This window comes from Emys orbicularis, chromosome 6 (genome assembly GCF_028017835.1).
Source record: "Emys orbicularis isolate rEmyOrb1 chromosome 6, rEmyOrb1.hap1, whole genome shotgun sequence".
Classification (NCBI taxonomy): domain Eukaryota; kingdom Metazoa; phylum Chordata; order Testudines; family Emydidae; genus Emys; species Emys orbicularis.
In genome coordinates, this window is record NC_088688.1 from 121291006 (window position 1) to 121318386 (window position 27381).

Here is a 27381-nt window from a genome sequence, read left to right on the forward strand (position 1 = left end):
ATTAAATGTAAACCCCTCTCACTTCTACCTGCTGTACAACAGAGAGACCATGGAAAACCCACTGTCAATGTATATTGTTTCCCCACCCCCAGCATGCTATACATACAAACTAGGAAACTTATCCAGCCAGACCTGGTGGAAGGAACTCTACGTTGCAGGCATATTACATTATAATACCGGGTACTCATTGGATTTCTATGCAAATTTTTATTGAGTAGTCCAGCATGAAAATTACTGCAGCAAAATCATTCTTATGTTTTTAGTTGTTCAAATTAGGACTCGGCCCTATGGTGCAGACTTAACCATTTGTAAGAGGGGCTTGTGTACCCCAGCATTACCCACCTTTCGCAAGGACCATCTTACTCACATTTTTTTGAGTTCAACAGTGTATAACTTTGTAAAATAGTGCATATACTCACAGGGCCTGAGCCCAAGCCCAGTGAAGTCAATGGGAGACTTTCCATGGACTTCAGCAGATGGTGCATCAGGCTTAAAATGGATAGAATGGTCCAATAAAAGCGGCCAAAACTGTTTAAAGTTTTTTGCCTGTTTGGGTTTATTTATTTATTTATTTTTGCCTTTCACAGTGGTCACACACTCAACTTGCTAGCTTTGCCTTAGATAAATAGAGGTGGTTACCTCAGTATTTGCAGTATTCCCTCTGCTTATCAACACTTACTACAGGGAACACCTAAAATTCACCAAATATTGAGGTAGTGTTATTTAGAACAGTGGCTCTCAACCTTTCCAGACAACTGTACCCCTTTCAAGAGACTGATTTATCTTGTGTACCCCCCATTTCACCTCACTTAAAAACTTACAAAATCAGACAGAGAAATACAAGTGTCACAGCACACTATTACTGAAAAATTGCTTAATCTCTAATTTTTACCATATAATTATAAAATAAATCAATTGGAATATAAATATTGTACTTACATTTCAGTGTATAGTATACTGAGCAGTATAAACAAGTCATGGTCTATGAAATTTTAGTTTGTACTGATTTCACTAGTGCTTTTTATTTGCCTATTTTTACAACAGGTTACATATCTAGATGAGTTGATGTATCCCTTAGAAGACCTCTGAGTACTCCCAGGGGTACACATACTCCTGGTTGAAAACCACTGATTTAGAACCACTCTTGCTCCTGCTGAGTAGTACTGATTTCAATGGGACTACTCACTGAGTAAGGCACTATTGTAGCATGCATAAGAGTGGCAGAATCAGGCCCTTTGTTATTTAAGGTAATTGGCAATTTTTAAAATATCAGTGGCTTCACAATACGCTCACATTATGTATTTTTCTCCTAAATTTATGTCATAATACAAACTCGGTTCCCTAAAAGGTAACAAGTATCTCTTCATAATCCACAAATGCTAGGCTCAGAGGAACAAAAAGAAAGGACTAGATTAAGAGATGAAACACTGGGGGACCAACATGAGCCTCAAGTAAAGCTGTTCCATCTATCATACTGCAGAGCAGAACAACAATGACATCTCTAAGTACAGGGAGGTTGACGCCTGTGAAGTCAATTGCTTCATCTCCTCAAAAGGATTTTGATGGGTTTACCCCTCTCCAGTTTAAGATTAGTAACCAATTCTTCAGTCTCCACATGCTCACTCCAATCCCATTCTGTTGAGGGTGGTATGGTGGAATATTAGTGCTGAAAGGAGAACATTAGCTCTTTCTTCAAAAATGGCAATTTGGTTGCAGTAACAACACAGATTTTCAGTGATTTAGTCTGGAAGTCTCTACAAATCTCAACCTACAATCAGATAAAAGATCTGGAATATTCTACATGAGCTATTTAGGTAGATTTCCTCCTGTGTGGTAAGACTAGAGACTCACCCCTATAACTGGTCGCTAATGAAACCAGGTTTATGGCCAGGACCTGCCCCTGCAAATATAAAGATTAAAAACAGTTATCTCAACCTCTAAAGATCCCACCCGTCAGCAACAGTTAATTACATGCATCTCTGTATTTTATGCTGTTTCTCCCAAGATTGCAAAAAAAACACCTTTAGTCTGTGGGCTAACAGGGCAAGAAAAACTAGGATGACCTGTAAGGATTCATCCTGGAACACCAACTTCGAGTGGGCTATGCTGATTTATACCAGCTGAGGATTCAATCCATGCTGGTTAAAATACAATTGATCATGGGCCTTTCAATGCGATTTTGCCAGAGTTCTTTTTCATATCTTTGTTTGGGGAGTTGCTTATGCATTGGGGTGGATTAACTGCCCCCAAGGAACCATCAATTCCCATCAATGCCGCCTATAACAGAGGCCTGTTCGAGCAACGCAGGCTGTGCCAAAGGACCCGAGATCTTTCTTGAACTTTCAGTGCTAGGACATGCTTAGAGAAACCTGTCCAAACTGGCTCATTCCAAATATAAATGTCATCGTCCCATAAAAATATAATTTATATTTGGCATCTCAACATTAAAAACAAGGTAACTATTTGTTGCCTGGAAAAATAAGAGTAAGAGAAACACACACTTTTCCAGCAGCGCTATTCAAATAAGTATTAGATTCAGCAGTCTTCCCAAAATACTTACAAATGAAATGCAACCAGCCCCAACCATATTTCTCCTACCTGGAGCTGCAACCGAAGCGTTTTTTCAAGGCAGGGGCCAACATGTCTTATCTTGTGTGGTGTTATCACATTCTTTGATATAGGTTAGTCAAACAAGTTACTGAGCTCACTCCAGGGGTAACTGAATGAAATTCTATGGCCTATGCTAGGCAGGATATTAGACTAGAGGATCTAATGATCCCGGCTGCCTTAAAACCTCAGAATCTTTGTTGAGTCTTTAAAATTAATGGGCCAGATCCTCTGCTGGTGTAAACTGTCACAGCTCCTTTGGAGCAAACAGAGCAGTAGACAATTGACACCAGTTAGAGGGATAACAAACCCTGCAGGGTCAGAGGGCAAAACATTCTATTTGGTTCAATTTATGGAGCTTCCTCTCCATATTGTTTTTTGGGATAATAATAGCACTTCAAAGAAGTTACCAACATCTGGTACATTTTTTCCGAAAGAAACACAGACCAAAACCACATTCTTTACATAAAGGAAACAAAAATAAATGTTAGCTATTTATGTTACGGATATCGTTCACATCTGGATTCACTACAGGAGTGCAATCTAAACCCAACTCCTGTTGAAGTCCACATTGACTTCCATGGGAACAGGGACCATGGTAATGGGCTCCTCCAATGAGAATCCCCCCCTACTGGGAATTGGCCCTCCAAACTCCTTTCAAGTTTCTTGCTTCTGATTCCATCAGTGGAAAGGAAAACAAATTTGGATCAACATTTACATCTTCCCCTAACTTTAATGAAACTTTCCCCCCCTAGTTTCTCTGTTAATGAGACATTTAGAATACTGTTGGACCATGCAGAGTCTATAGCCATAAAGAAGACCTGCAAAGAAAAAAAATTGGGCTTGTGTCATTTCTGTCTTTTTTATGATGTATGAAGACCGCCTTTGAATTTGTTTTTGTTTTGGAGAAGTGGGGGCAGGGAGGGAGATTTTCTGCTGCTTTTAACCATTAAAAATAGGAACACTAGTGCAATTACCACAACAAGAAACAAGAGAGCGAAAGACGAGCCATCGAGACAGGAAGGTAATTTTAGTCAGTCTATTAAGAACTTTGTTTACTTTTAATACCCAAGTCCAATACCCAATGCACACCTTATCAGTTAAGGTGTAGGAACTCATAATATGTATCTGTGGAGACTCCTCCCCCATGTGAAGCTCTCCAGCAAAACCAGATTTGATAGATCTGCTGTTTCCATGGTAAAATGCAAGCAGAATAAAACCTGGAGGTTAGGTGGTAGGGGGAAGACTCAAGAAACATTTCAGGTCCTTAAACATTATAAAAACCAAAAACGGGCACAAGTGGAACTAAAACAATCCTGTGCAGGTTGCTTTTCAAATAGGCATACAGTTGCAAAAAGTACTGTTGTTTTCTTCTGTGTTTCATCTGACCGTCCTCAATTATAGTGCAAGATTCAAGCACCAGGACCACGAATGTTATACTAGGAAGTGGCAAGGAATTGATCTATCTTCAGAATTTTCTACAGACTCATCCTGGTAGTATCTAAGCCCTGTCACTGCTATGCTTGGGGAAGAGAGTATATATCCACTTGCTGCATGCATACACCACTCCCATTAAGTGTAATGGGATAATGTGCCTGTCTTGGATGAATATACACTCTGCTGTCTTTGGATATTGCAGTTTCAATTCATGCAAAGTCATGCAATAAACCCAAAAGAGATCTGAAGATGGCAGCCAGAAAACCATATAGGAATAAAACTAACCTGACCCTACACCACATCTCTTATTATGCTAGATATTTAACTTCAGGCTCTTACCTGGAGCAGTTTTGTAAGCCACCGTTCTGGTGGGCAGTGGAGGCGCGCTCTTTGTGATGGGACTCTGTGCCATCTGTAGACCTTGCCTCTGTCTCTTCAATTCCTCTTCTCGTTCCTGGGCTGCTCTGATCTCCTCTTCTATCATCGACAAAGTCCGCTGTTTTCTTGACCTTAGCTTAAAAGGACCCACGGTCACCTCGAGCTCTTGTGTAGCCAGGATGGAAGCAGTGCTTCTAAGCTCGGCTGCCTCAGAGTACTTGCTAAAATAGCTGACCTCCTGCCTGTTTTCCTCCACAAGGAATGGTTGACTGGAGGGGGATACAGAAGATTGCTGTGAAGTCTTCCCTTCCCTGAGTCCTGAGTCTTCATCTCTTGAAGTCTTTGGTATTGTATCCTTTTTTTCTTGAACTGGAGAAGACACCTGAGGTGGCTCAAACATTGTGCTCTGCTCCTTCTCAGAACACGGTGCTGTGCTGACTTCTTCCTGGCCTTTGACAGAGTTCTTCCGCTCCGCTTTATCTGTCGCTTGTTTAGAGTCTGTTTTGTCAGCTTGCTCAGCTATGGCTTGTTGAATTGCATTTTGAACTAGTAGGCCAGCATGGTAGTCCAGCTGGTCATCAACCAGCATGGAGTCTAGCAATGTAGAGGAAGGGGAGTAAAAGCCATGGTCACTAAATGACTTGGAAACACCTACCCGGCACTCTGAGGGGGTGTCCATTTGGGGGGTCTGCGGTAGAGAGAAATCTGCAAGTGAATTTTCTTGGAGGGGATTCATAGTCTCATTAGAAGCACCACTGTCACTGATATTATCCATGCTGAAATCATTGGAAAGAGTTTCCAAGACTGTGGTATCCTGAGATCTCACCGACAATTCATCCAAACCAGAGTCCAGCTCCTCTGGAGGAGAAGACACATTGACCGACCTCGAAAACTGATCTAAAATGCCAGGGTCATCGTCCTTTACCACCATGAAGACTGCTCTCGCACTCATGAATTCACTGTCATCTGCCCACAATTTTGTGGTCTGTCCAGTCTTTGAGGCATCACTGTAAGACAATTCTTTTACTGGGTCAGTTGGACTACGTTGAATATTTATAGGATGACCCTCTGAGACACAGGAGACCTTCTGAGCTTTTACAATGGTTATATCATTATTCTCAAGCGGTACAGAAGCAGGTCTTGTCATGGAAACTGTTGGCCTGTCTATTTGCGATGGGCCAAGGGGTTTGTAGAAGGGTTTGATAGAGAACATTTTGGGTGCCCCTGATCTCTTTGGTGCAATCTGGCTGTTAGACTGACCTGAATTTTCCATTAACTGAAACTGTTTCCTGGCCGCCGAAAAATCTATCTGTTCTGTGACAATATCTTCTTTTTTAACACAGCCTGGCTCTGGAGGTACAAAGGAATAGGCCACCTGTTTTGGTGATGTTGGTGTTGTGCTTTGTTGCTGCTGCCTCTCCTTGCGTTCCTTGTACTTCTTGTGGGATTCTAGATGCTCTTCATCTAATTGCTCTTCCAGTGTCTTTTCTTGGGGTGGGTTCCACCATTTGGCTGCGATGCCAGGATTTTTCTTTACCGCTTGGCTTTTAATAAGCTCCCTTCTTTCCTTTTCAAGTTCAATAATTTCCTCTGATGGCCTCACTTTCCGGACGCTGTACTTCTCCTTCTCATCGTCAAAGAGCTTGGCTGGCTTCTTTTCTTCCTGGAAGGCTCGCAGTTCAAACTTAGCCTCTTTCTTAATAGTAGTTAAGGTTAGTTCTCCATCCTTGGAGGATCTTCTGGAACTTGTTGAAGAACTTGGACTCGCCGGCATTTTTAGATTGCCACAAAGCTCCTCTTTCTGTCCATCTGAAGAATGGCCATTAGGTTTCAGCTTCTCAGCCATTACATTGGTTTCATTCTGTTCAATGACTGGGGATGCTTGCCTGCCAGCTACTATGACGTCCTTTTCATTGGGTACTGACTCACTGTTAACAGGAACAGATGGACCAGAGGCATCCACAAGGATTGCACTTGGCTCAGGGGAGCATGTCCCATTGAAGGTGTTATCTGCAGCAGCATCACAGCAGTTGGCCTCCAGCACTTCATCTAGATATCTGATCTCTTTAGCAACTTCACTGTCCAGGGATTCATGCCTGTCCTTAAGTCCATTGTGACTGGCAACAGGCGAAAAGAAGTGGGTTTGATTGTCTACAGGATGTGTTGACGCCACCACAGTGATGTTTGTATGTTCCGAGACTGGGACTTCGATTTCCATTTTCTCTTTCTTTGTAGCAAGTACACTAACAGGCTCCGGGAAATTGGCACAATTTCGGTCTTTGTCTTTTCTTAACCTGATGTCATCCTCAGGGATTCTGGACGATTTCTAAAAGGAAAGAGAACAAAACCATGGTAAAGTCCTATGAAGAGAGATTTTCTTTTATGCAGAAAGCCAAGAGCAAAAATAGTAAACACCATCTGGAAAGCAAATCCTAGCGTTTCCTAAAGTTAAGATTAAAGCATCCATATGTAGTGAGGGAAGGAAAGACAAATCAATAATGCTTTTATACTAAAGAATATACATCGTATAATAACTTGGAAGAGATATTGCAGCAACAGCAAAACCATCATTTAAATATCTCCCATCTGGATACCATACACCCCCCCTTCTGATCATTTTATACAAGTGCTCAAGATTTTTGCTGAAATTTTAGCTTTGGGCTTCCAAGTCATCAAAGGCTTGACAGATTTTTTTTAATGCCAGCACTACCACTTAGCACATAGTACCTTTCACTTCATCCCTTGGAAGAGCTTTATAAGCATTAATTAAGTCTCACAATATCTCTGTGCAGTCAATTCCAGTTCCTAATTTACAGATACATAAGTTAAAGCATAGAAAGGTCAGCTGACTTGCCCAAGGTCACAGAGTAAGTAAGTAGCATAGCTGACATTAGAACTCAGATTTCCTGCCTCCCAGTCCCCCAAACTATGTCCACTGGGTCACATTCTTGCCTGATACAATGCCACTGACTTCAATGAATGATTTTAAATAACATAATAAATACCATTCCTATTCTGGAATGGGCCAGATTCTGAATCTCTTCTTCAGGCAAGTATTCAACCTGAATTTCACGGGACTACTCACATGAGTCAAGTTTTCAGGAACAGGCTTTACTCATTTTTTAATTTTAGCAAATCAAGGGAGAATACATGAATTCCTAGATTTATTGAAAGCCAGCAAAAAACAGTAGGTGTTATCAAAAGCAGGGTATTTTTGAACTCTTCTTTTTAAGTACAGGAATTTGGCAAATCATCAATTCAATCTGAAAAACAGACACAATCCCAAAGTAGCATTTCTGTTCACTTTGTCTAAAATATTATACAGAAAAGTGACCTATTGGTCCCTTTGAAGAATCTGGCCTTTCCCCCCACTTGTGCTTTTGCAGAATGGCTGCTGAGGCAATGGTTTCAAAAATCACTAATAAAACTGTAGACCATAGTGCAGATCCACAATGTTCCCTATTGTCAGCTAGTCTCACTGCTACTGCTGTCATTTATCATGTATGCTATTGATAAATACCACAGCAGGAAGCACTCAGCTTGAAACTCAAATACTTGTTTGCTTGGGGCCCAAATAACTGCAACACATATAGGCTGGAATGGGAACTGCAGACAGCTGGCACTTTGCAGGATTGTGTCCTAAAAGAATAGCTCTGTTTTTCCAAGAACCTTTGAAGGGGTTTTGTTCACAACAGGAAGCAACAAATATATGAGCCATTAGCTGAAAGTCATGTAAATTTTAAAGAAACCGTCGAGTTTGGCTATTAGATATTTTCTGCTTTTTAACTGTATTTAAGTAGGAAGGAATTTTTAAAAAAGCTCTTTTGTATATTTATTTGTTGTGCACAACCAAGTTTTACTGGTCTTACTTTCATTAAGTCTCAGTTCACTTTCTGAACCAATTTACTGACCTAACGAAGATTTCAAACTGAAGTTTCTAAAATTCCTTTTTAAAAACAATTCTATTTTGTACGTTACAAATCTAAACTTGCTTCTATTGCGTTTGATCAGTGCGATATAGTACTGGTATCATAAAGAGGGGTCTACTTCAATCGCGGAGAAATCACATTTTTCATAGGTTGGTCACGGCATAAATAGCAAATTTAGTGGATGTGTTCAAACAGTATATTCCACGCCACCCTTCTTCTGCACTGCTGCTGCCTTCAGAGCTGGGCGCCCAGCCAGCAGCCGCCACTTTCCAGCTGCCCAGCTCTAAAAGCAGCACAGAAGTAAGCAACAATAGCCAGATTTCACGGTCCGTTGATGCGTTTTTCGTGGCCGTGAATTTGGTAGGGCCCTAATCATAAATGCTGATTTGCATCAGATACAAAACTACATTAAAGAGGAGCAAATCCAGAAGCCCTGATGCAGGCAAAACTCTCATATTTATAGGGGAGGGAGGGGAGAGTAGGTTCGGGTTGGAGCAGGAGGCAGAGTCCAGAATGTTCCACATGTCTGTTGGGGAATTCCTCTACGACAGGAAAATCTTCAATGTTGCCTTACAGCTGTTTTAAATCCCCTTTGCATCACCGCAGCAGTGCAAAGGGGACTTACAAGGGGATGAAGATCTGGACCTGACTCTTACCACAAAGAATATAGGCAGCAGCACCAGTCTCTGGGACCCAATAAAGATGACTCCAAACTAACCATCTACCACACCTAACTATCAATGAACTATGGGAAAGTCTGGATCCAGAACCGAATTGTGTGGCACTGGCCTATCTCTACTCAGGAACAAGTTGAGGACCCTTTTTCTAAAAGAAGTCCAATTTCTCTACTCCTTGTATCAGCACATATGCCACAGAACATTTCTACAACCACCAGGACTGACAGCTTTTCCAAAGCTATAACTCTAGCAATGACATTTGTATTAACTCATAACTTTTGTTTCATCTTGTGTAACTATTACAGGTAAATTAACTTCCTAGTAGGGCTGTCAAGCGATTCGCGCTGTTAAACAATAATAGACTACAATTTATTTAAATATTTGTGGCTGTTTTCTACATTTTCAAATATATTGATTTCAATTACAACACAGAAAACAAAGTGTACAGTGCTCACTTTATATTTATTTTTGATTACAAATATTTGCACTGTAAAAAATAAAAATAGCATTTTTCAACTCACCTATTACAAATAATGCAGAGCAATCTCAATCATGAAAGGTGAACTTACAAATGTAGAATTAAGTACAAAAAAATAACTGCACTCAAAAATAAAACATTGCAAAACTTTAGAGCCTACAAGTCCACTCAGTCCCACTTCTTGTTCAGCTAATCAAGTTTGTTCACATTTGCAGGAGATAATGCTGCCTGCTTCTTGTTTACAATGTCACCTGAAAGTGATAACAGGTGTTTGCATGGCACTGTTGTAGCCAGTGTCTCAAGATATTTACGTGCCAGATGCGCTAAAGATTCATATGTCCCTTCATGGTTCAACCACCCTTCCAGAGACATGCGTCCATGCCGATGATGGGTTCTGCTTGATAACAATCCAAAGCAGTGCGGACCGACGCATGTTCATTTTCATCATCGGAGTCAGATGCCACCAGCAGAAGGTTGATTTTCTTTTTTTGGTTGTTCAGTTCTGTAGTTTCCGCATAAGAGTGTTGCTCTTTTAAGACTTCTGAAAGCATGCTCCACACCTCGTCCCTCTCAGATTTTGGACCGCACTTCAGATTCTTAAACCTTGGGTCGAGTGTTGTAGCTATCTTTAGAAATCTCACATCTCTTTGCGTTTTGTCAAATTTGCCGTGAAAGTGTTCTTAAAACGAACACCATGTGCTGGGTCATCATCCGAGATTGTTATAACATGAAATATATGGCAGAATGTGAGTAAAACACAGCAGGAGACATACAATTCTCCCCCAAGGAGCTCAGTCACAAATTTAATTAACACTTTTTTTTTTTTTAAACGAGCGTCATCAGCATAGAAGCATGTCCTCTGGAACGGTGGCCGAAGCATGAAGGGGCATACGAATCTTTAGCATATCTGGCATGTAAATACTTTGTAATGACGGCTGCAAAAGTCCCATGCAAATATCTGTTCTCACTTTCAGGTGACATTGTAAATAAGAAACGGGCAGCATTATGTCCCATAAATGTAAACAAACTTGTTTGTCATAGCGATTGGGTGAACAAGAAGTAGGACTGAGTGGACATGTAGGCTCTAAAGTTTTACATTGTTTTGTTTTTTTGAGTGCAGTTATATAACAAAAAAAAAATCTACATTTGTAAGTTGCACTTTCATGATAAAGAGATTGCACTACAGTACTTGTACAAAGTTAATTGAAAAATACTATTTCTTTGTTTATCATTTTTACAGTGCAAATATTTGTAATAAAAATAATAATATAAAGTGAGCACTGTACACTTTGTATTCTGTGTTGTAATTGAAATCAATATATTTGAAAATGTAGAAAAATATCCAAAAACATAATAAATTTAAATTGGTATTCTATTGCTTAAAAGTGCGATTAATCGCGATTAATTTTTTTAATCACGATTAATTTTTTTTGAGTTAATCGTGTGAGTTAACTGCGATTAATCGACAGCCCTACTTCCCGGTAACATGAAGGGTCATAGATCACTGCCAGAGACATGCAGAACTACCAGGGATCTGAAACAGACAGGGTAATACATGGCTTAAGGCTGTGACTCCATTCTTTTATTAGGGTAAATCTTGCTCTGGCTGACACATGGATGCAAAGGCAGAGACATTGCTTGCTGGTGAATCCTGTGCAAAAGGAACTCTATAGGGACGAGAGCAGGATTTCTTGCAGTGACTGGAGAGATGCAGTTGGGGCACATTTTGCTGCTCCTCTGAGCAGAATTCCCACTATATGCTTGCTTCTGACTACAGCATATATGCTAGCTGGCTTTCGGTCTCTACACACTCAACCACCAATAGACAATGCCTCTACTGGAGACAGGATGCACATAATAGATCCAATCACTAGATAAATCACACACTCCTGCAGAGTTGAGACAAGGGCCAATTTACACTACGCCTTTCAATAATACCTCAGCACAATCAGTTAAAGGATCATTCATATGAGTGCATTATATTGTCCAGACAAGATTTACATTGAAGCAGGTCTATTTCCTTCAAGGTACAGTATCAGTTGGTGTTCAAATTTGATATATCGTTTCATATCCTATTTTTGTTTGCAAATTATTTTTAGTGCATGGAACAAGAGGTCAAGAAATATTTTATTACCTACTTACATAACCTTAATTAGTAAAAACTCATCCTCTAATCACAGCCACAATCCACAACGCATAATTAGGTAGTTAAATGTATACGCAGTAATTAGGACATGCAATTATGGCATTACATAATGACCTAAGTACAAGAGACTGTATAATTAGTACCATGCATGTAATTATGTAATATTGCATCTATTTACACAGTAAAACAAATAAGAGGCTATTCAGGAAAAGTGGTAATTACAAGTCTTTGTCATGGATTAGTAGTGATGGAGGGAGAAGTGGGAAGAAATGGCTGATTTTCAGCATGGAAGAGAAGCCAGTCAAAAAAAATGGGGGGGGGGGGGGGGGGAGGGGAGATTACAAAAAATTCTGATGCTTTTTTCTGCACTGTTTTCTCCATAGAATGTGGACAAATTTCAACCAACTCTAGTTAACAGTGTGGTGTCCTGGAGATCAGTGTTAGAACCAGGAGTCAATATATTTATTAATTATCTTGAGGACATAGTGAATAGCGGGCTGGCAAAATTTGCTGCTGACACCTGAGAATATTAAGGGGAGTCCTGAAGGACCCAGTAAAACTCTTTGGGAATGAACATTTAGCAGACAACTGCTGGTTAGAGGCAGATATGGAAGAAGGGGAATGGGCAGGGAGCTGCACGGACAATGTCATACTAAGCCGCCCAGGACTGTTGCCATCTGGCGGAAAGGAGGAGTGCTGGGATTTCCACCAGAGTAATGTCCTGACCCTGCTTGGGAGTCCCGACTTTTCAATCATGTGTGGAAAATGTGTAGCTCCATCACATTCTTGCTGCTGGAAGGGAGAAAGAGCTTTCTCTTTTTTCTACTTTCTTCAGAGCCCCTGGCTTCTATGGAATAGGGAAGGTCTGTAAATGGAGAGAGTTTGTGTTTAAACCTAACTACAGCCAGTGCTATAGCGTTAAAGGTCTCCACATACCATTAACACAGACTTACACTTCTCAGGAGACATGCTAATATTTTCCGGCCCTCTGCACGTGCCCCCTTGTTTTCTCCTTTTAAGCCAGATGTTTCGGGGTAGCCAGTGTCATTCCTACAGTGTTGCAGATTATTAGCTTCTTAGGAAATCATTAGCATATTTCCTCCTTTGTTGAATTCTTCATCTACAAAGTGTAAGTGTTTGAGAGAGCAGTTCATTTAGGAAAAAAATGTGGGAGTAGAGCCAGAGAGTCCCACTGAATACATTGCCAGCTCTCTCTCTTTTTTGTTTTGACTCAACAGAAAATGCGTAAGCAGAAGAGTGGGAGACAATCCTTCCAAAGCACAGAAACATTGTCCTTAAACAAAGACATTTAAGGCAAAGTTTAATTAGCACCGTAATTGGTCATGAACTACAACATTATTGTTAATTTATCTACCAGCTTAAAAGAGCTGAAACAACACAGTTTCATCATTGAGGGTCTCTCGAATGGCTGCTTCCTGGCCATATGTCAGGACCTGTTCTCTACTTTCACCCTTCTTGACCTCTTGGCAACTTTAGACACTGTCAAACATGCCTTATTTCTTGAAATTTTGTCCTTTATTGGCTTTTGTGGCTCTGTCCTCTCATAATTTTCCTCCTGCTTCTCTGGTCTCTCTGTCAGTGTCTCCTTTGGTGGGTCATCTTCCTCCCCTCACCCACCTTCTCTGGGTGTCTCTTAAGGCTCTATCCTGGGCCGCCTCCTCTTCTCCCTCTACACAATCACCCCCAGTACTTTTATCCGCACGTATGGCTTTAACTGCCATTTTTATATGGATGACTCTCAAATCTACCGCTCTGCTGATCTCCCTTCACCTAATCTAGTTTCTTGGCCTGTCTTTGTAATACCTATTCGTGCATGTCCAATCATCATCATAAACTCAACAACGCCAACATTGAGCTCTTGATTTCTCAAACCCTTCCCTCTCCCACCTTCCTCTATTGCCATGGATACAACCACCATCCTCCCAGTCAGTCAGACCCATAACCTGGGCAACACTTTCCACTGCAGGACTCTCACTGGGCCCACACATTAAGGCCATTTCTAAATCTTGTGACTTCCTTATAGGACATCTCTCAAATTTGGCCTTTCCTCTCTGTCCACACAACCACAACTCTCAGACACATCCTCGCCATTTCACATCTGGCTTTTTCTCCTCCTCCTTGCTGGCTTTGACTACTGCAAAGTTGCTTCAGTGAAGTCTGTTCAAAACGGTGCTGCTACTAAAGTCACCTGCTTGGCTCAATGCTCTGACCACATCAGCCTCATCTTTGAATCCCTACACTGGATTCCCCCCTTTACTTCTGCAAATACAAGCTTCTTGTCTTTTCCCTTCCAGGCTCTTTGAAACTTAGCCCCATCCTGCCTCGCTGATCTAGTAACCTATTGTAATGTGGACCCTGCTTTCCCTCAGTCAACCTGCCCAGCCTGTACTGTCCACCAGTTAGCGTCTGCCTTAAACACTCCCAGGCTCTCTCCCATGCAGAGTCAAACAGAACTCGTCTCTCCCAAGTGCCAGTCCAATGCCTTTACTACACTTTACCTTATGCCATAGGCCTGACTTTAAGCAGTGGCCTAGGCTGCCAGAGCTTCAGGGATAGTACTGTAAACACTAGGTCCATTCACCACCAGGTCAGTCTCAAACTTCTATCTGGCTGTGGAGTGCCATTCCTCCCACCTAAATCCCTCTTCCAAAAGTCTGTTTCTGTTTTGGCTCAGCGGTGTGCAGTGGGCACCCCTAGATCTCAGTGCGTCTCAGACAGTGTACAAGTGTCTGGGGCCATGTGGGAAATACTGGTGCTGACTACAATGAGCTGTGCAGAAATAGGGCCCTTAATAGGAAGAGAAGATGACAGAGGCAGCTGGGAGCCTGCCTGGGATGGAGAAGCTGAGAAGGAAGCATTGCAGGGAGAAACCAAGGACTGTTTTTGCTTGGGGTTGGTTCTGGGTGGGTTAATTTTCATAGGATTTGCAGAAGGATATTTTCATTCAAATTCTCCCTTTCAAAGAGGGTAGCTGCCTTGTGCATCACTGATGGGAGGAAGTTCCAAGTGCCTTCTAGAACATTATTAAAGCTTAGGATTTTCAAATATTTGGCACCCCTAAAGAGCACATCTCGCAGTTGCCAAACTACTTAGCCATGCTTATTCCATCCCCACAGTTACATTAAATGCTTCTCTGAGCTAGTCTTCTTCATATGAACAGATCACTACATTGCACTGATGTACAAGCTCCCTGAATGCCACCCTCCCATCCCTGCCTATTTCAGGAGCTCCTTGCCACACTCCCTTCCTGTCACAAGGAGTTTTGTGTGCCCCCAAATTTCTCCCTTCAGGTTTTCCAATTTTCACCAAAATCACTATGGTTCTTCCTCATGATGTCTAGAACATGCTGTTAAATTTTGGAATTGATTGGATGCGGCGTTGAAAAGTTACCAGCAACAAACCTCCATATGCCATCAATTTGAGCATAGCACTGTGCTTCACTCAGCCAATTAAAATACTCAATATCAAAGCAGATACTTTAAATGTCAACTAGAAAGCTTAAGCTTTGTGCCTGGAAAACGTATAGCAAAGTCAACGGGAATTTGGGGCACATAAGAAATGTCGGATCTGGTCCCGGTCTACTTAGAGGAATATAGGAAACCTGACTCATTAGGTGAATCTCCTGTGATAAATGTGTTGCTGAATGTTTGCAGGAAGTGTTACCATGATCCAGCGGGTAAGGCACTCGACTGGGACTTAGACCTGGGTGTTATTCCTAGCTCATCCGTTCACCTGCTGTACGACCTTGGACATGTCACTTCACCTCTCTGTGCAAGTTTCCCTTCTTACCCCTTGTCTTATCTATTTCGATTATCAGATCTTTGGTGCCAGGCGTGACGCTTACTATGTTTAGAGTGCCTGTGGGTGAGATCGCTTCAACAGCACCATGAGTCAGTGTTTGAACCAACAATAAAGGGGACAGAGTGCAACGAAACAAAACACATATGCAGGATGGGAACCATTGTCCAGACCATCTTGGCTGCTTTCAGCTCACAGCCACAGCCATCCACCCACCCATGTAGGTTCTCACACCCATCATGATGGTATCTGAGCACTGCCCAACATTCTGAAGTATACATGCTCTACCCTCTCTCACAGCAGGGACTGGACTGCCTTTGTTTCTGGTGCGGCTAGCGTGAAAAGGCTATTTTGAAGAAATGGGTTTGGCATTTTGCTCTTTTGAAAGCTCTTCAGGGAAGCTGAAAATGAGCAAAGCGATAGGGAAAGCTGTACTCTGGTGGTGGTGAAAAGAGCGCTGAGAGCTCAGAAGGAAGGAGCAGTGGATACTGGGGATTGTGGAGGAAGGGCAAAAACACTAGTAGAGAGAAAGGAATAGGGTAGAGGTCTGCTGCTGAAAAATATGACGCACTCCCAGCCACAGCTGCTCGAAACATACAAACCTAGTCTCCTGAACAATTTTGTAGTTGTTTTTTAGTCAAAGAGCATGAAACTGACCCGTTTTCCATTTATGGCAACATTTTTTTGATATCTTTTCCTGAAAACATTATTGTGAATGTTATAAAAATAGTTATTGAAGTTTTCCATTTAGTGAAAACTGTGTTAAACTTCTTTTTGAAAGGCATGGGATTTTTTGAAACATACTGTGGTTTTGATAAAGGTCACTTTTTCACACACACACACACACACACACACACACACACACACACACACACACACACACACACACACACACACACACACACACACACACACACACACACACACTCTTCTATTCCCAACTCTCACCACTGGGGAATGAAACCTATATCTCTTATGTGGCAATGCAGAAAATCATTACTGTTATATCACAGGGACAGGCTGACACACAGTCTTTTCATACAGTGATGGAAGCAGCTTTTGGATGACTAAAACCCACTAGATTTGGACGCCAAAAGTAATATTTACTAGCAGTTAACCGTACTCTTGATTGACTCAATTCAGTTGGCCAGACAGGCTAATTGGCAGGTTTCCTTCATGAATAGCAGATTTCTTTGCCCTCTAAGCACTCAGGAAACCATAATATATTGCCTAAAACCAACTCAAAAACCTCACAAACCAAAACCAATTTTGAGTATGTAGATAGATAGATTAGATAGACAGGATTTGCAAGGCACACATAATGTATATACTGACTGCTACCTTGGGAGCATGCTTGAGGAAACCTGTTCAACAATTCCTCAGGTGTCTGTCTATTAACATGAAGGTGTAGTGATCCCATTTGCTTGGAAAGCATGCGAACAGCTTAGCAATATTCCCCTTAGTTCCAGACAGAGCAACAGACTCCAGCTGCCCCAGGCAGTACATAATACTATGCTTTTATCAAATCAGAATGTGATCCTTTTGTTGGTGTAATAAATAAAGGCTGGAGAACAGTGGCTCAAGAAAAGAAAAAAAAATTATTCCGAATTCTCAACTGTCTATAGTGTGGAACAGGATTTTTTTAAAACTGTCTCCATGGCTTAAATGTAAACTGTGACCTGAATGACAAAGCTTCTGTTGCACAGTCAGGTTTCTATTTTCTGAACAACAAAGATTACCTCCCACTAAAACCAAGGTACGCAAAATGGAAACAGTTTTCTTCAGGTAATAGGTGGCCTGATCCTTTAAGCCAGTTATTTTCTCTTACCCTAAAAATATAGACTTGTTCAGCCCATGAAGAATTTGTTACACTATCAGATTAGATGTAATCATTGCTATGGGAACAGGTACAGTACATTTCTACCGTCTGTAAATTAAAGACAAAAGTCTCATGCAGCTGTTGAAAAAAGCCTAAGTAATTATTCATGGACTTCTATTCCTGCATAGGACTTGGATGGTCTGAAAAAGCTACACATGCAAGGGGATTGATATGAAAATATATGATTTGAAAATCAAAAGGTAATAATAAAATATGCTTGTAACTGCTGGATTAGAAAACAAAATGCCGGCTATGACAAAAATAGGTTGTAGTATCTGTACTGCTCAGCTGGTACTAGCCAAAAAGTCACAGGTTTGAGTTGTGTTTCAGGACTCCAATCCAGTACTGCTGCTGATGTGCAGTATTCGGGGCTGATGTGCAGTACTGCACGAGATCTGCCTCTCTTAAATCCAGGGCCTTCCACCCATACCTGCTGGAAGTTTATGTTCCCAGATCACTTTCTGTACAGGGTGGAAGAGGACAACCCTAGGATGCTGTTCAACAACCTCTCTATCAATAAGACCAGTTCTAATGCCCTACGTGTAGAGGTTGCCAACATTGGGGGGAGGGATAGCTCAGTGGTTTGAGCATTGGCCTGCTAAACCCAGGGTTGTGAGTTCAATCCTTGAGAGGGCCATTTAGGGAACTGGAGTAAAAATCTGTCTGGGGATTGGTCCTGCTTTGAGCAGGGGGCTGGACTAGATGACCCCCTGAGGTCCTTTCCAACCCTGATATTCTATGAAACTCTATATTAAAAAGAAATATTTCCAGGTAAAGCTTCCCAAATAAGATAGGGAGCTGCTAGCAGGGTTCATTCATTTGCACTGCCAGCTATCTTCACTCTTTATTCAGAGCTCAAAAGGGTTTGGAAAAACATCCAGAAATAGAGATGCTTATCCGAAGCAATGGTGGCCTGTTAGCCTCCAATCATCCTGGCAGACCCCAAGTTGTTTGCTACTCTCTGTCCTATTGTGTTCAGGAAAGACGGCAGCCCCATTCTTACCACCCTGGCACCTTTAGGGGATCTCTCCTCCTCTCTATTCCTGAGGGATAATGAACTCCCCACATCATGGAAGGGGCATGGATTTGGGTTTCTGTCCTCATGTTATGTGCCTCTCCCCTTGGCTGCATCTCTTTTGCTCCTGTCGCTTCCTCTCTCCCCTCACTCCTGTATCTTTCTTGCTACCGCCACCTCCCCTCCCCACCATTTCTGGGTCACTGCAGTAGAGACTCTGCTGCCCGGGGAAGGCTGATGCTCCTGATGCTGAGTTGAGTGGGTTGCTCCTTGCAGCTCCTCCATCACTCAAAGACATCAGCAGAAAGGTGACAGTGGCTCAGGGTGGGAATGAGCCATTTCGCCACCTGATTACCGTAAATCCTAATGAATGGAGGACTATGTAATCCCCCCCAGTTCCTCCCTGCACCATTTATGTTATTAGATAAATCAGCAGCCAGCTTGAAACCAGTACCCAAATTCTCCATGATCCTGCATCTTGCATCTGTACAAGCTGAATCAAAATAATGACCCTTCTGATCTGGTAGCATTTACACCCACTGTGCCCAGTGTAAAGCACAGGACCAGGTGCAGGGCAACACAGAATCATGTCCCAGATCTTTAGCTGGGAGCATCAGCCACCAGGCCTTGATTTAATAGACCCAGCCAAAATGGGAAAGTTGGCAAGTACCTGTCTGTTAATGCATAATGGATACCTATATATTCCTGCAGTACCTGTGTTCCACCCATGGCTTTGCCAAGTGCCTAGAGGTCCCTTGGATAGCAGAACCAGTAGATAAATCTCAATTCTAGTCTATTTGATGTTCCTTTACTCTTTCATTCGTCTTCAACAAAATACACCTCTACCCCAATATAACGCTGTCCTCGGGAGCCAAAAAATCTTACCGCGTTATAGGCGAAACCGCGTTATATCGAACTTGCTTTGATCCGCCGGAGTGCGCAGCCCCACCCCCCCGGAGCACTGCTTTACCGCGTTATATCCGAATTCGTGTTATATCGGGTCGCGTTATATCGGGGTAGAGGTGTAGTCAAAATGCAAATCTGAACTTCCAGGAAGCTGTGATTAAACTTTCATCTTCAAGAAATTGTGGAATTATTTCTTACTGGCGCAAGTCATCCCCATTTCCTACAGGCAGCCAGATACCTACGGCCTTTGAAGAACCCTGCAGCAAAGTTTCACACACCACTGCAGGAAATGGAAGCTTTTAATAGCCAAAAAAAGATGCAAAAGGTCATTAAGATGGTGAGAAGGAGACTTGAGATACAAGAACTCATATTCGAAATTCATTCTCATTCTCCGCTCTCTTGCTCTTTCTTGTCACCTATTCCAGCCTGAAATTGAAATCGAATGATAGCAACTGTAGGAAAGAGCTTTGGCTGGAGCAGGTTTTTTTCAGCTCTCTCATCATACGTTCCATCAGTTCAAATTCCAATCCCGATTCTCCTTTGCCTCTGCATTGATTTCTGAGTAACTGAAAATGTTAACACATCATTTAGCATTATTGCCTGTTTGCCATTTATCTTTATTGCTCTAAGTGTAATGGCCAGTACAGGATGAGCTATGTGATGACAGGACATAATCCAAAATGCTGTAGGAGAGATAGCATTAGCTCAAGGGTCATAAAAAAAATAAAATATACTATGCACTGATGGCTATTGGTTACCACCTGGTAACACTATTCTTGTTACGTAGCTGTTGGCATTTCCGTTCTAAATTCCTATTTATGATAACTTGCCTGTAAAATCTGTATTTGAGCTGAAACTAGGCTGAAAAATTCCAGGAGATGGGGCATCTCATTTATATAGCAGCTTTCATTCTAAATCACAATGACATACAAACTTTACACAGGACTGAAATGCAGCCTCCACGGGGGTGAAATGAATCGCAATTGTTTAGGCCAGGAAATGACGAATGCCATACTTAAGCGAAGCAATGGGGGGATTTAGAGACAGAATGCAGTTACCCTGTACAAAATTGGCCAGGGTACCAGGGACAACATTCTGCTTACATGAAGTGCCATGGAATCTTTAATGACCCGGATTGAGGCCCTCCCTCTGCACATGTCCCAGTCCTGCATCAGGATCCATTACTGTATACTTACACTTGTGCAGTTAGCTCAGTGGTTTGAGCATTGGCCTGCTAAAGCCAGGGTTGTGAGTTCAATCCTTGAGGGAGCCACTTAGGGATCTGGGGCAAAAAATCAGTGCTTGGTCCTGCTAGTGAAGGCAGGGGGCTGGACTCGATGACCTTTTGGGGTCCCTTCCAACTCTATGAGATATGAATCCAATGGGACTCCACATGGACGCAGAGGGCCAATCCTAGTGGATCCTGATGCAAGATCTGGGCTTAAAAGAGCACCTGTAACAACACAGCCCTCAACACCATGCTGTGTCAAAGGGGAGAATACGTTGCCTACTGAATCACCAGCACCTGTCCCTAAGGGTTACTTATGCTCTTCACAAGACCAAGCTCCACTCTGCTCCAACCTTGCTCAGCTGGTGAGCTCTAAGGGGATCACAGCACATTTAAAATCTTTTTTAAATCACTCTTTAGGTGAAGTAGTGCGTATCCCCACACACAACCCTATTATTTTTGTGCACTGAAATAACTTCCTTTAAAATATACATATATATTTGCTAGGCGGTCTTATAAACTTATGTCAACTAGGCCCTTCGGGTATTTTTAGTTGTCATGGTAGTAAGGTATCTTAAATCCTCGTGTTATTAAAAAATCAAAGCTGGCTTCTGTAACATGCCCATATTTCATAATATTTATTAATATACACAGTGGTGAGAACACTGTAATGCAGGTTGGTGAGGGAAGGATTCTACCTAAGCAGCTGAATTTGCATACAAAGGTAGTAAGCCAACCTTTGGGAGTCACTATACATTTTATGGGAGCTCCAGTTTCCACCACTCTTCCCAGAGATCCCACTAGCATTTGAAAGACTTGGAGACCATTCTGTTTGCAGACACCAAAGAAAGCACCAAACCCCTGAACCGCTCTTCTTAGTCCCTGAAGTGTCACCTGGCCTGTGGATCCTTTAGATGTGCTAGGCTAGAACTTCTTGGGGCAATAAGTCCTGCAACCTGTTCTGGTATTCTGTGTGTGCCCTGAGGTAAACGTGCTACAGATAGAACACCTGGAGGGCAAGTGACCCTCTCCTATGTACACGAACCATTTTGTCTGGGTGTCTGATGTCAGATCGATCACTGGATAAGTGCATGCCTTTGAAGACAAGTCTCTTAGCTTTCAGATCCAGCATGGAACCAGTAGCTGGAACTGAAGACTTAACTCTCCTAAGAATAAGAATTTTTCCTTAACAAACTAAACTTAGCACTAAAAATTACACTGACAGTAAAACTGGACTAAACTGAGGGCATGTCTACACTATGGGCTATGCCACTGTAGTGTCTGTAGTGTAGACGCTTCCTACACGGAAGGAAGAGTTTTTTCTATTGATGCAGGTAATCCATCTCCCTGAGTGGCAGTAGTTAGGTTGATAGAAGAATTCTTCCGTTAACTTAGCCTTGTTTGCACTGGGAGTTAGGTTGGCTTAACTACAGTGTTCAAGAGTGAGAGAGACATAGCTGGTCTGAACTAAATTTTAAGTGTAGACCAGTGCGAGGGCATAAAATTCTGTTTGAGAGAAGGCTCTGGAGATATTTACAATCTGTCCACTGCTGCAATTGGAAGGAACTGAGAGAGACAGCAGTGCGCATCGTGTACCTTTTTACAGCCTTTCCCTCAGAACATTCAGGAACGCAGGCGGGGGGTAAGGAGGACCAGGTAAGCATTCTAATTGGCACTGACTGCTATGGGAAGGTTTCACCATTTGAGCTGCACCGGCCAACACATCCCATGAGCAAGAATATGCAGAGAACACTCAAAGAATCACCATTATTTTCCCCAATAAACTTTTAAAAAAGGGATTATTTTATGAAAAGAGCCCCCAAAGTTCCCTACAAAAGTCGTGAGCGGTACAACAGCTTAAAATGACATCGTTTTATATTCAACTCCACCCCAGAGGCATTTAAGGTTGTATTGGCTCCAGGCTCAGGCAAACAGACAATCGTCATGGGGCTTAAGAAAAATGAGGGGACGCTAAGGAGGAGAAACACTCGTTTAGTTCAAATTCAATAAGTTTTGGCTTAAGCCATATGGAATGGAAAGAAATAGAATAGATGGTGATCAAAAGGGCATAACTGTAAGCTCAATCAATAAGTGTATTGCTCAGATGAGAAGGGAAAGCTGTTTTCCATAGGAATCTGGAGGGCTACCTGTGATATCTTAGAAGAAGATTTACCCTCTCAGAGCTCTACTAAGCTCCAATCTCTCAAAAACAACCAAACAAAACGGCTCTATCCCCAATCCCTTTTTTCCAGAGACATAAAACAGAGTAGGCAGTGTTCATTTTTAGGCCATTTTGTTATAAAATTTTGTGGAAGAGCCAATAGAAATCTTGTACCCATCCCTGGATATAGTAGAAAGCACCTCCTATTTCCCCCCGCACACCGTTGAGAATATATGTTAAAATCCAGGTTCAGGACAGCACAACATGCTGCCACTGGATTTACCTGTATATCATCTATGTTATTTGGGAAACAAGGAGGCAATTCCCAATATCGAGTCACAGCTTCTGAAATTATTATTGAGAATATCCTGTGCAAAGAGGAGCAGAGAAGAATTTAGGCTGAGATTTTCTAAGCTGTCTTGTGGATCAGGAGGTCCAGTTCCCATGGGTGGGTGTCCAACTTCTTAGGCAGCCTCTGAAAAATCTCAGACTTAAAATCCAATGCGGCAGACATGTTTCTACATCAATGTTGCTGCAAGGTAGCCTCGCCATCATAGCTGGCGTTTGAGAGCATTATTGTAAAGGATGTTATGAGACATGCACATACAAAGAAACAGAAGGAAAATGGAAGGGGAATCATAGTACTATTTCTCCTCCTCAGAACATCATCTACATCCAGCAAGGCTATAGGAATAATCTGTGAACTTTTATTTCATTACTAAAAAGAAAATCATAACTTCCCTTCTGCTTTTGTAATGAAGTTATAACATCCATAAAACAGAAACTATTTATGACCTGTTTCTCCACCCACTCATGATGGGACTCATTGTTTTATGCAGATTCATCAATTTACCTCGGGACTTTACAAGCACAATCTCTATAGGAAAGAACATTGGAGTTTAATATAGCTCCTATATACACTTGGGCTGTGTGGCCTAGCGGAGAAAGCACTGGACTGGAACTCGGGGGACCAGTATTCCTAGCTCTGCCACTGGCCTGCTGGGTGACCATAGGCCAGTACTTTGCCTCCCTCTGCCTCAGTTTCCCAATCTGTGAAATGGGGATAATGATATGGACTGCCATCATAAAGCACTTTTGAGGTGTATTGCTAAAAGCACTGTATAAGAGCTTGGTTTTGTTATTGCTATTTATGGATGAATAGAGATTGGATTGCAATGACGCTACCATGCATTTGCCATAAAAATACTTTAAAATATTAAGAACATAAGAATGGCCCTACTGGGTCAGACCAAAGGTCCATCCAGCCCACTATCCTGTCTACCGACAGTGACCAATGCCAGGTGTCGAGGGAATGAACCTAACAGGTAATGATCAAGTGATCTCTCTCCTGCCAAATATCATATGTTTCTGTATGCTAACTTTATAGTGCTTCATATGTAAATTAACATAAAACCAAATAATAAATAATGATGCCCTAGAATGTGGTCTCCATGAACATGAACAGCTTGTCAATATAAGAAAATATGGATTTACAAAGCCGTCTAGGACTAGTCTTAATTTTAATGAAAGATGTGTCTTAATCTCCTAGATTGCCTTTAAAATCTTAACCACATCCTTTCATTAAGTGTGTATATAAAAATACCCATTCCGAAATACAAACCGACCAACTGAGAAATATTTCCATGCTAAATGAGCGGGATGTGGCCAAAATAACTAGCAGCGTTTGACATATTGGTCAAACAAAAGATCAATGAAAATCTAAATAAGCAGCATTTTAAAAGAAATGAAGTCAGGCTGCACAGATTCGAGAGAGGAGGTTTATTAGTAATAAATCAAATGTCTACAGTTTCTTGTAAGCAGTGACATGGCAGGATGCTGGTAAATGCTCCACATGCTATTGCTGTCCCCAGGCTATAACATATGACCTACCATGTGAGCCCAGCACTGTACGCAGCTAGCAACGCCATCTAAGATTCTAAGTTTTGTTCTGATTACAACCTAAACATTGCAGTCATCTAGCTCACACCCCTAGGGGGATATACCACTGGAAACAAGACTGGGAAGTTTCTCTGCTCCTTATTAGGGCAAAGTGTAGCTGAGAAATCCTAATGAATAAGACACTCTATCTCATAACCCACTCTCAGGGTACGTCTACACTTACCTCCGGGTCCGACGGCAGGCAATCGATGTTCTGGGATCGATTTATCGCGTCTTGTCTAGACGCGATAAATCGATCCCGGAAGTGCTCGCCGTCGACGCCGGTACTCCAGCTCGGCGAGAGGAGTACGCGGCATCGACGGGGGAGCCTGCCTGCAGCGTCTGGACCCACGGTAAGTTCGGACTAACGTACTTCGAATTCAGCTACGTTATTAACGTAGCTGAATTTGCGTACCTTAGTCCGAAGTGGGGGGGTAGTGTGGACCAGGCCTTTATCCCCACCACCTCAACACTCCTTTTCCTGCTGAAAAGCCCCGGAAGAAATGACCTGTGGCACATCTGGACTCTGTAAAAGGGTTATTTCATTAAGACAGTCATCCCTTGTTCTTGCAGCAAAGCTGAGAAGTCACATAACAGTGGAGAAAAAATTCAGACAAATGTTGTGAATTGATTATATTTCAGTACAAATCTTGAACAGTGTGAACTCTCCTGTCTCGGAAAGCTGGTCCCTACAATAGGCAGTTGAGGGTTTTCTTTTTCCCTAATGAGAGAGGACACTGAAGCAGCAACTAAAGTAAGAATTGGGTAATTCACTTTGCATTGGAATGATCGTTACCGCAAACCCCACCTGTGAAATGAAGAGCTGTCACCACATGCACTTCTCAGACAGCTCAGTATTCCACTGAAAATAATTTGCAAAAGCAGTTTCTAAAAGGGCTCCCCATTAAGCTGAAAGCAGAACCTCTCATTTTCGCAGTATTCTGGTCTACTAAGCAATCTGAGCCAGGCGACTATTGATTAAAAGAAAACCAACAGGCTGTACCCTCCAGCACCACGCCTCCTGGTCCCCCAAAGTGGCTGATTGTATACAAACAGTCCAGGATCTTATAAGTGACTTCTCAACATCTAAAGCCAGTGATCAAAGCTTAGCATTATGGAGTAGCGCAACGCTCCAGCACATACCTGGGGGTGGGAGGAAGAGTATAATGCTCTGAGTTTTTAGACACATTTTCCCCAAATGCTCATTTTTCTTAAGTTCTTGGAAGTTGAAGTATGTGCTATCTCGGTGCATTCAAGAGACACCAACCAACCCATCACAGCTCGCAGGAAGCACTGTAGAAACCAGTAATGTGTCTGTTGCTAAATGTGACTGTCCGTGATGTTGTTTCAATTTACTTTGGTACTAAACAAATAAAAGAGCAAGCAATATTTTAAACAAGCTCATTAGAAAGACTAAAATGCTTCATATCCCTATGAAGTTCTCTGAAATACAGTTTATACTGCGACAAGAGAATAATAATGTGAGTCACTGGAAAAGGTATGCAAGCAGTTAGAGAACGAAATCAGCTAAAGCCATGGAGGGTAAGGATAGCTCAGTGGTTTGAGCATTGGCCTGCTAAACCTAGGGTTGTGAGTTCAATCCTTGAGGGGGCCATTTGGGGATCTGGAGATTAGTCCCGCTTTGAGCAGGGGGTTGGACTAGATGACCTCCTGAGGTCCCTTCCAACCCTGATATTCTATGATTATTTTCTATGGTCCGAAGAGCATACACAGTGCATATGTAACCCATGTGCCTCAAAGGGTCTCTCTTTAAGGGACCCTTTGGGGGGAGGTAGGAGTAAGCTGTGTCTGGGTCACTGTTGCTAGGCCGATTAAGCACTCCACATCCAGAAGCTTCTGGAATTGAGTGGAATTGAGTGGGGACAGTAGTGTTGGGTCTGCTCCAATAGGTTCCCTGTTGCTGGGGTCAGACTCCGTGAGGGGGAGCAGTCAGGGCAGCTGCTTTACAAAGGGCCAACACGTGCCCTGTGTGAGTTGGGAGAAGCTGAGCCAGGAGCAGGAAGCAGGCTGTTGTCCCTAACTCTGAAGCACTTTGCAGCAGGTTAGGGATATTGTTACCCTCCAACGGGGAAGCCTGGGCAATGCTAATTATAGCCAGGGGAAATTGGGAGGGAAAAAGAACTTCTATTTTAAATGTACGCTTTGAATGTTGTTTTGATTTTAGCCAAACTGTTCTAGTTAAATTGTCTCAACTAGTGCGGTTCACCAACTTTTCTTTAAATGTAGTAATGAGGAAAGAGTCATTTCTATTTTGCTATTCTCAATTTTGTATTTTCTTGTAACAGGGTTTTGTGTAAATCTAAACACGTAACTGAGTGGTTGGTTAATCAGTCAGCTGACCGGCTAGCAGTGATTTCAGCAGAGGAAGAGTCTGCGCGGATTCCAGCTGAAGGTTCCTACAAGCCAGGGGAGGGAAGATGTTGTTTTAGATTCAGCAGACTGATAGATTTGGTGATCAAAGACTCTAACTGAGGCTTAGGTGAACAAAACCTAAGTGGGAACTTCCAGTTTCTTCTCACTGTGTTTTTGTGGGGACTGAACTGTTCAGATTTTAATTTGTTTTCTTTACTTATGTTTATGTATAACTGAAGGGAATGTCTGTGGATTATAAAATAGCCATGTCATGCTGTAAAAATTAGATTGTTTCTTTATCATAAGATTTGATAAAGTTATTTATTTAAATTCATTTCTTTACTTCCTTTTGGGACTTGAATGTGGGGAGGTTGACCCTGTTCAATCCTTGCTCAAAATCCTTAGAGACT

General features: G+C 42.1%; 1 protein-coding gene across 2 annotated transcripts in view; it reads right to left on the minus strand.

Annotated features, from left to right (window-relative positions):
- The window catches only part of LOC135880235 (PALM2-AKAP2 fusion protein-like), a 174934-nt gene that overhangs the window by 25257 nt on the left and 122296 nt on the right, over nucleotides 1-27381 (minus strand). The window contains exon 2 of one of the 2 annotated variants that reach the window (XM_065406420.1): nucleotides 4384-6748. In XM_065406420.1, coding sequence (XP_065262492.1) covers nucleotides 4384-6748 — 2365 coding nt within the window. Of the gene's footprint in view, nucleotides 1-4383; nucleotides 6749-27381 lie in introns of those variants that run through there. The other variant, XM_065406421.1, reaches the window with a different exon arrangement.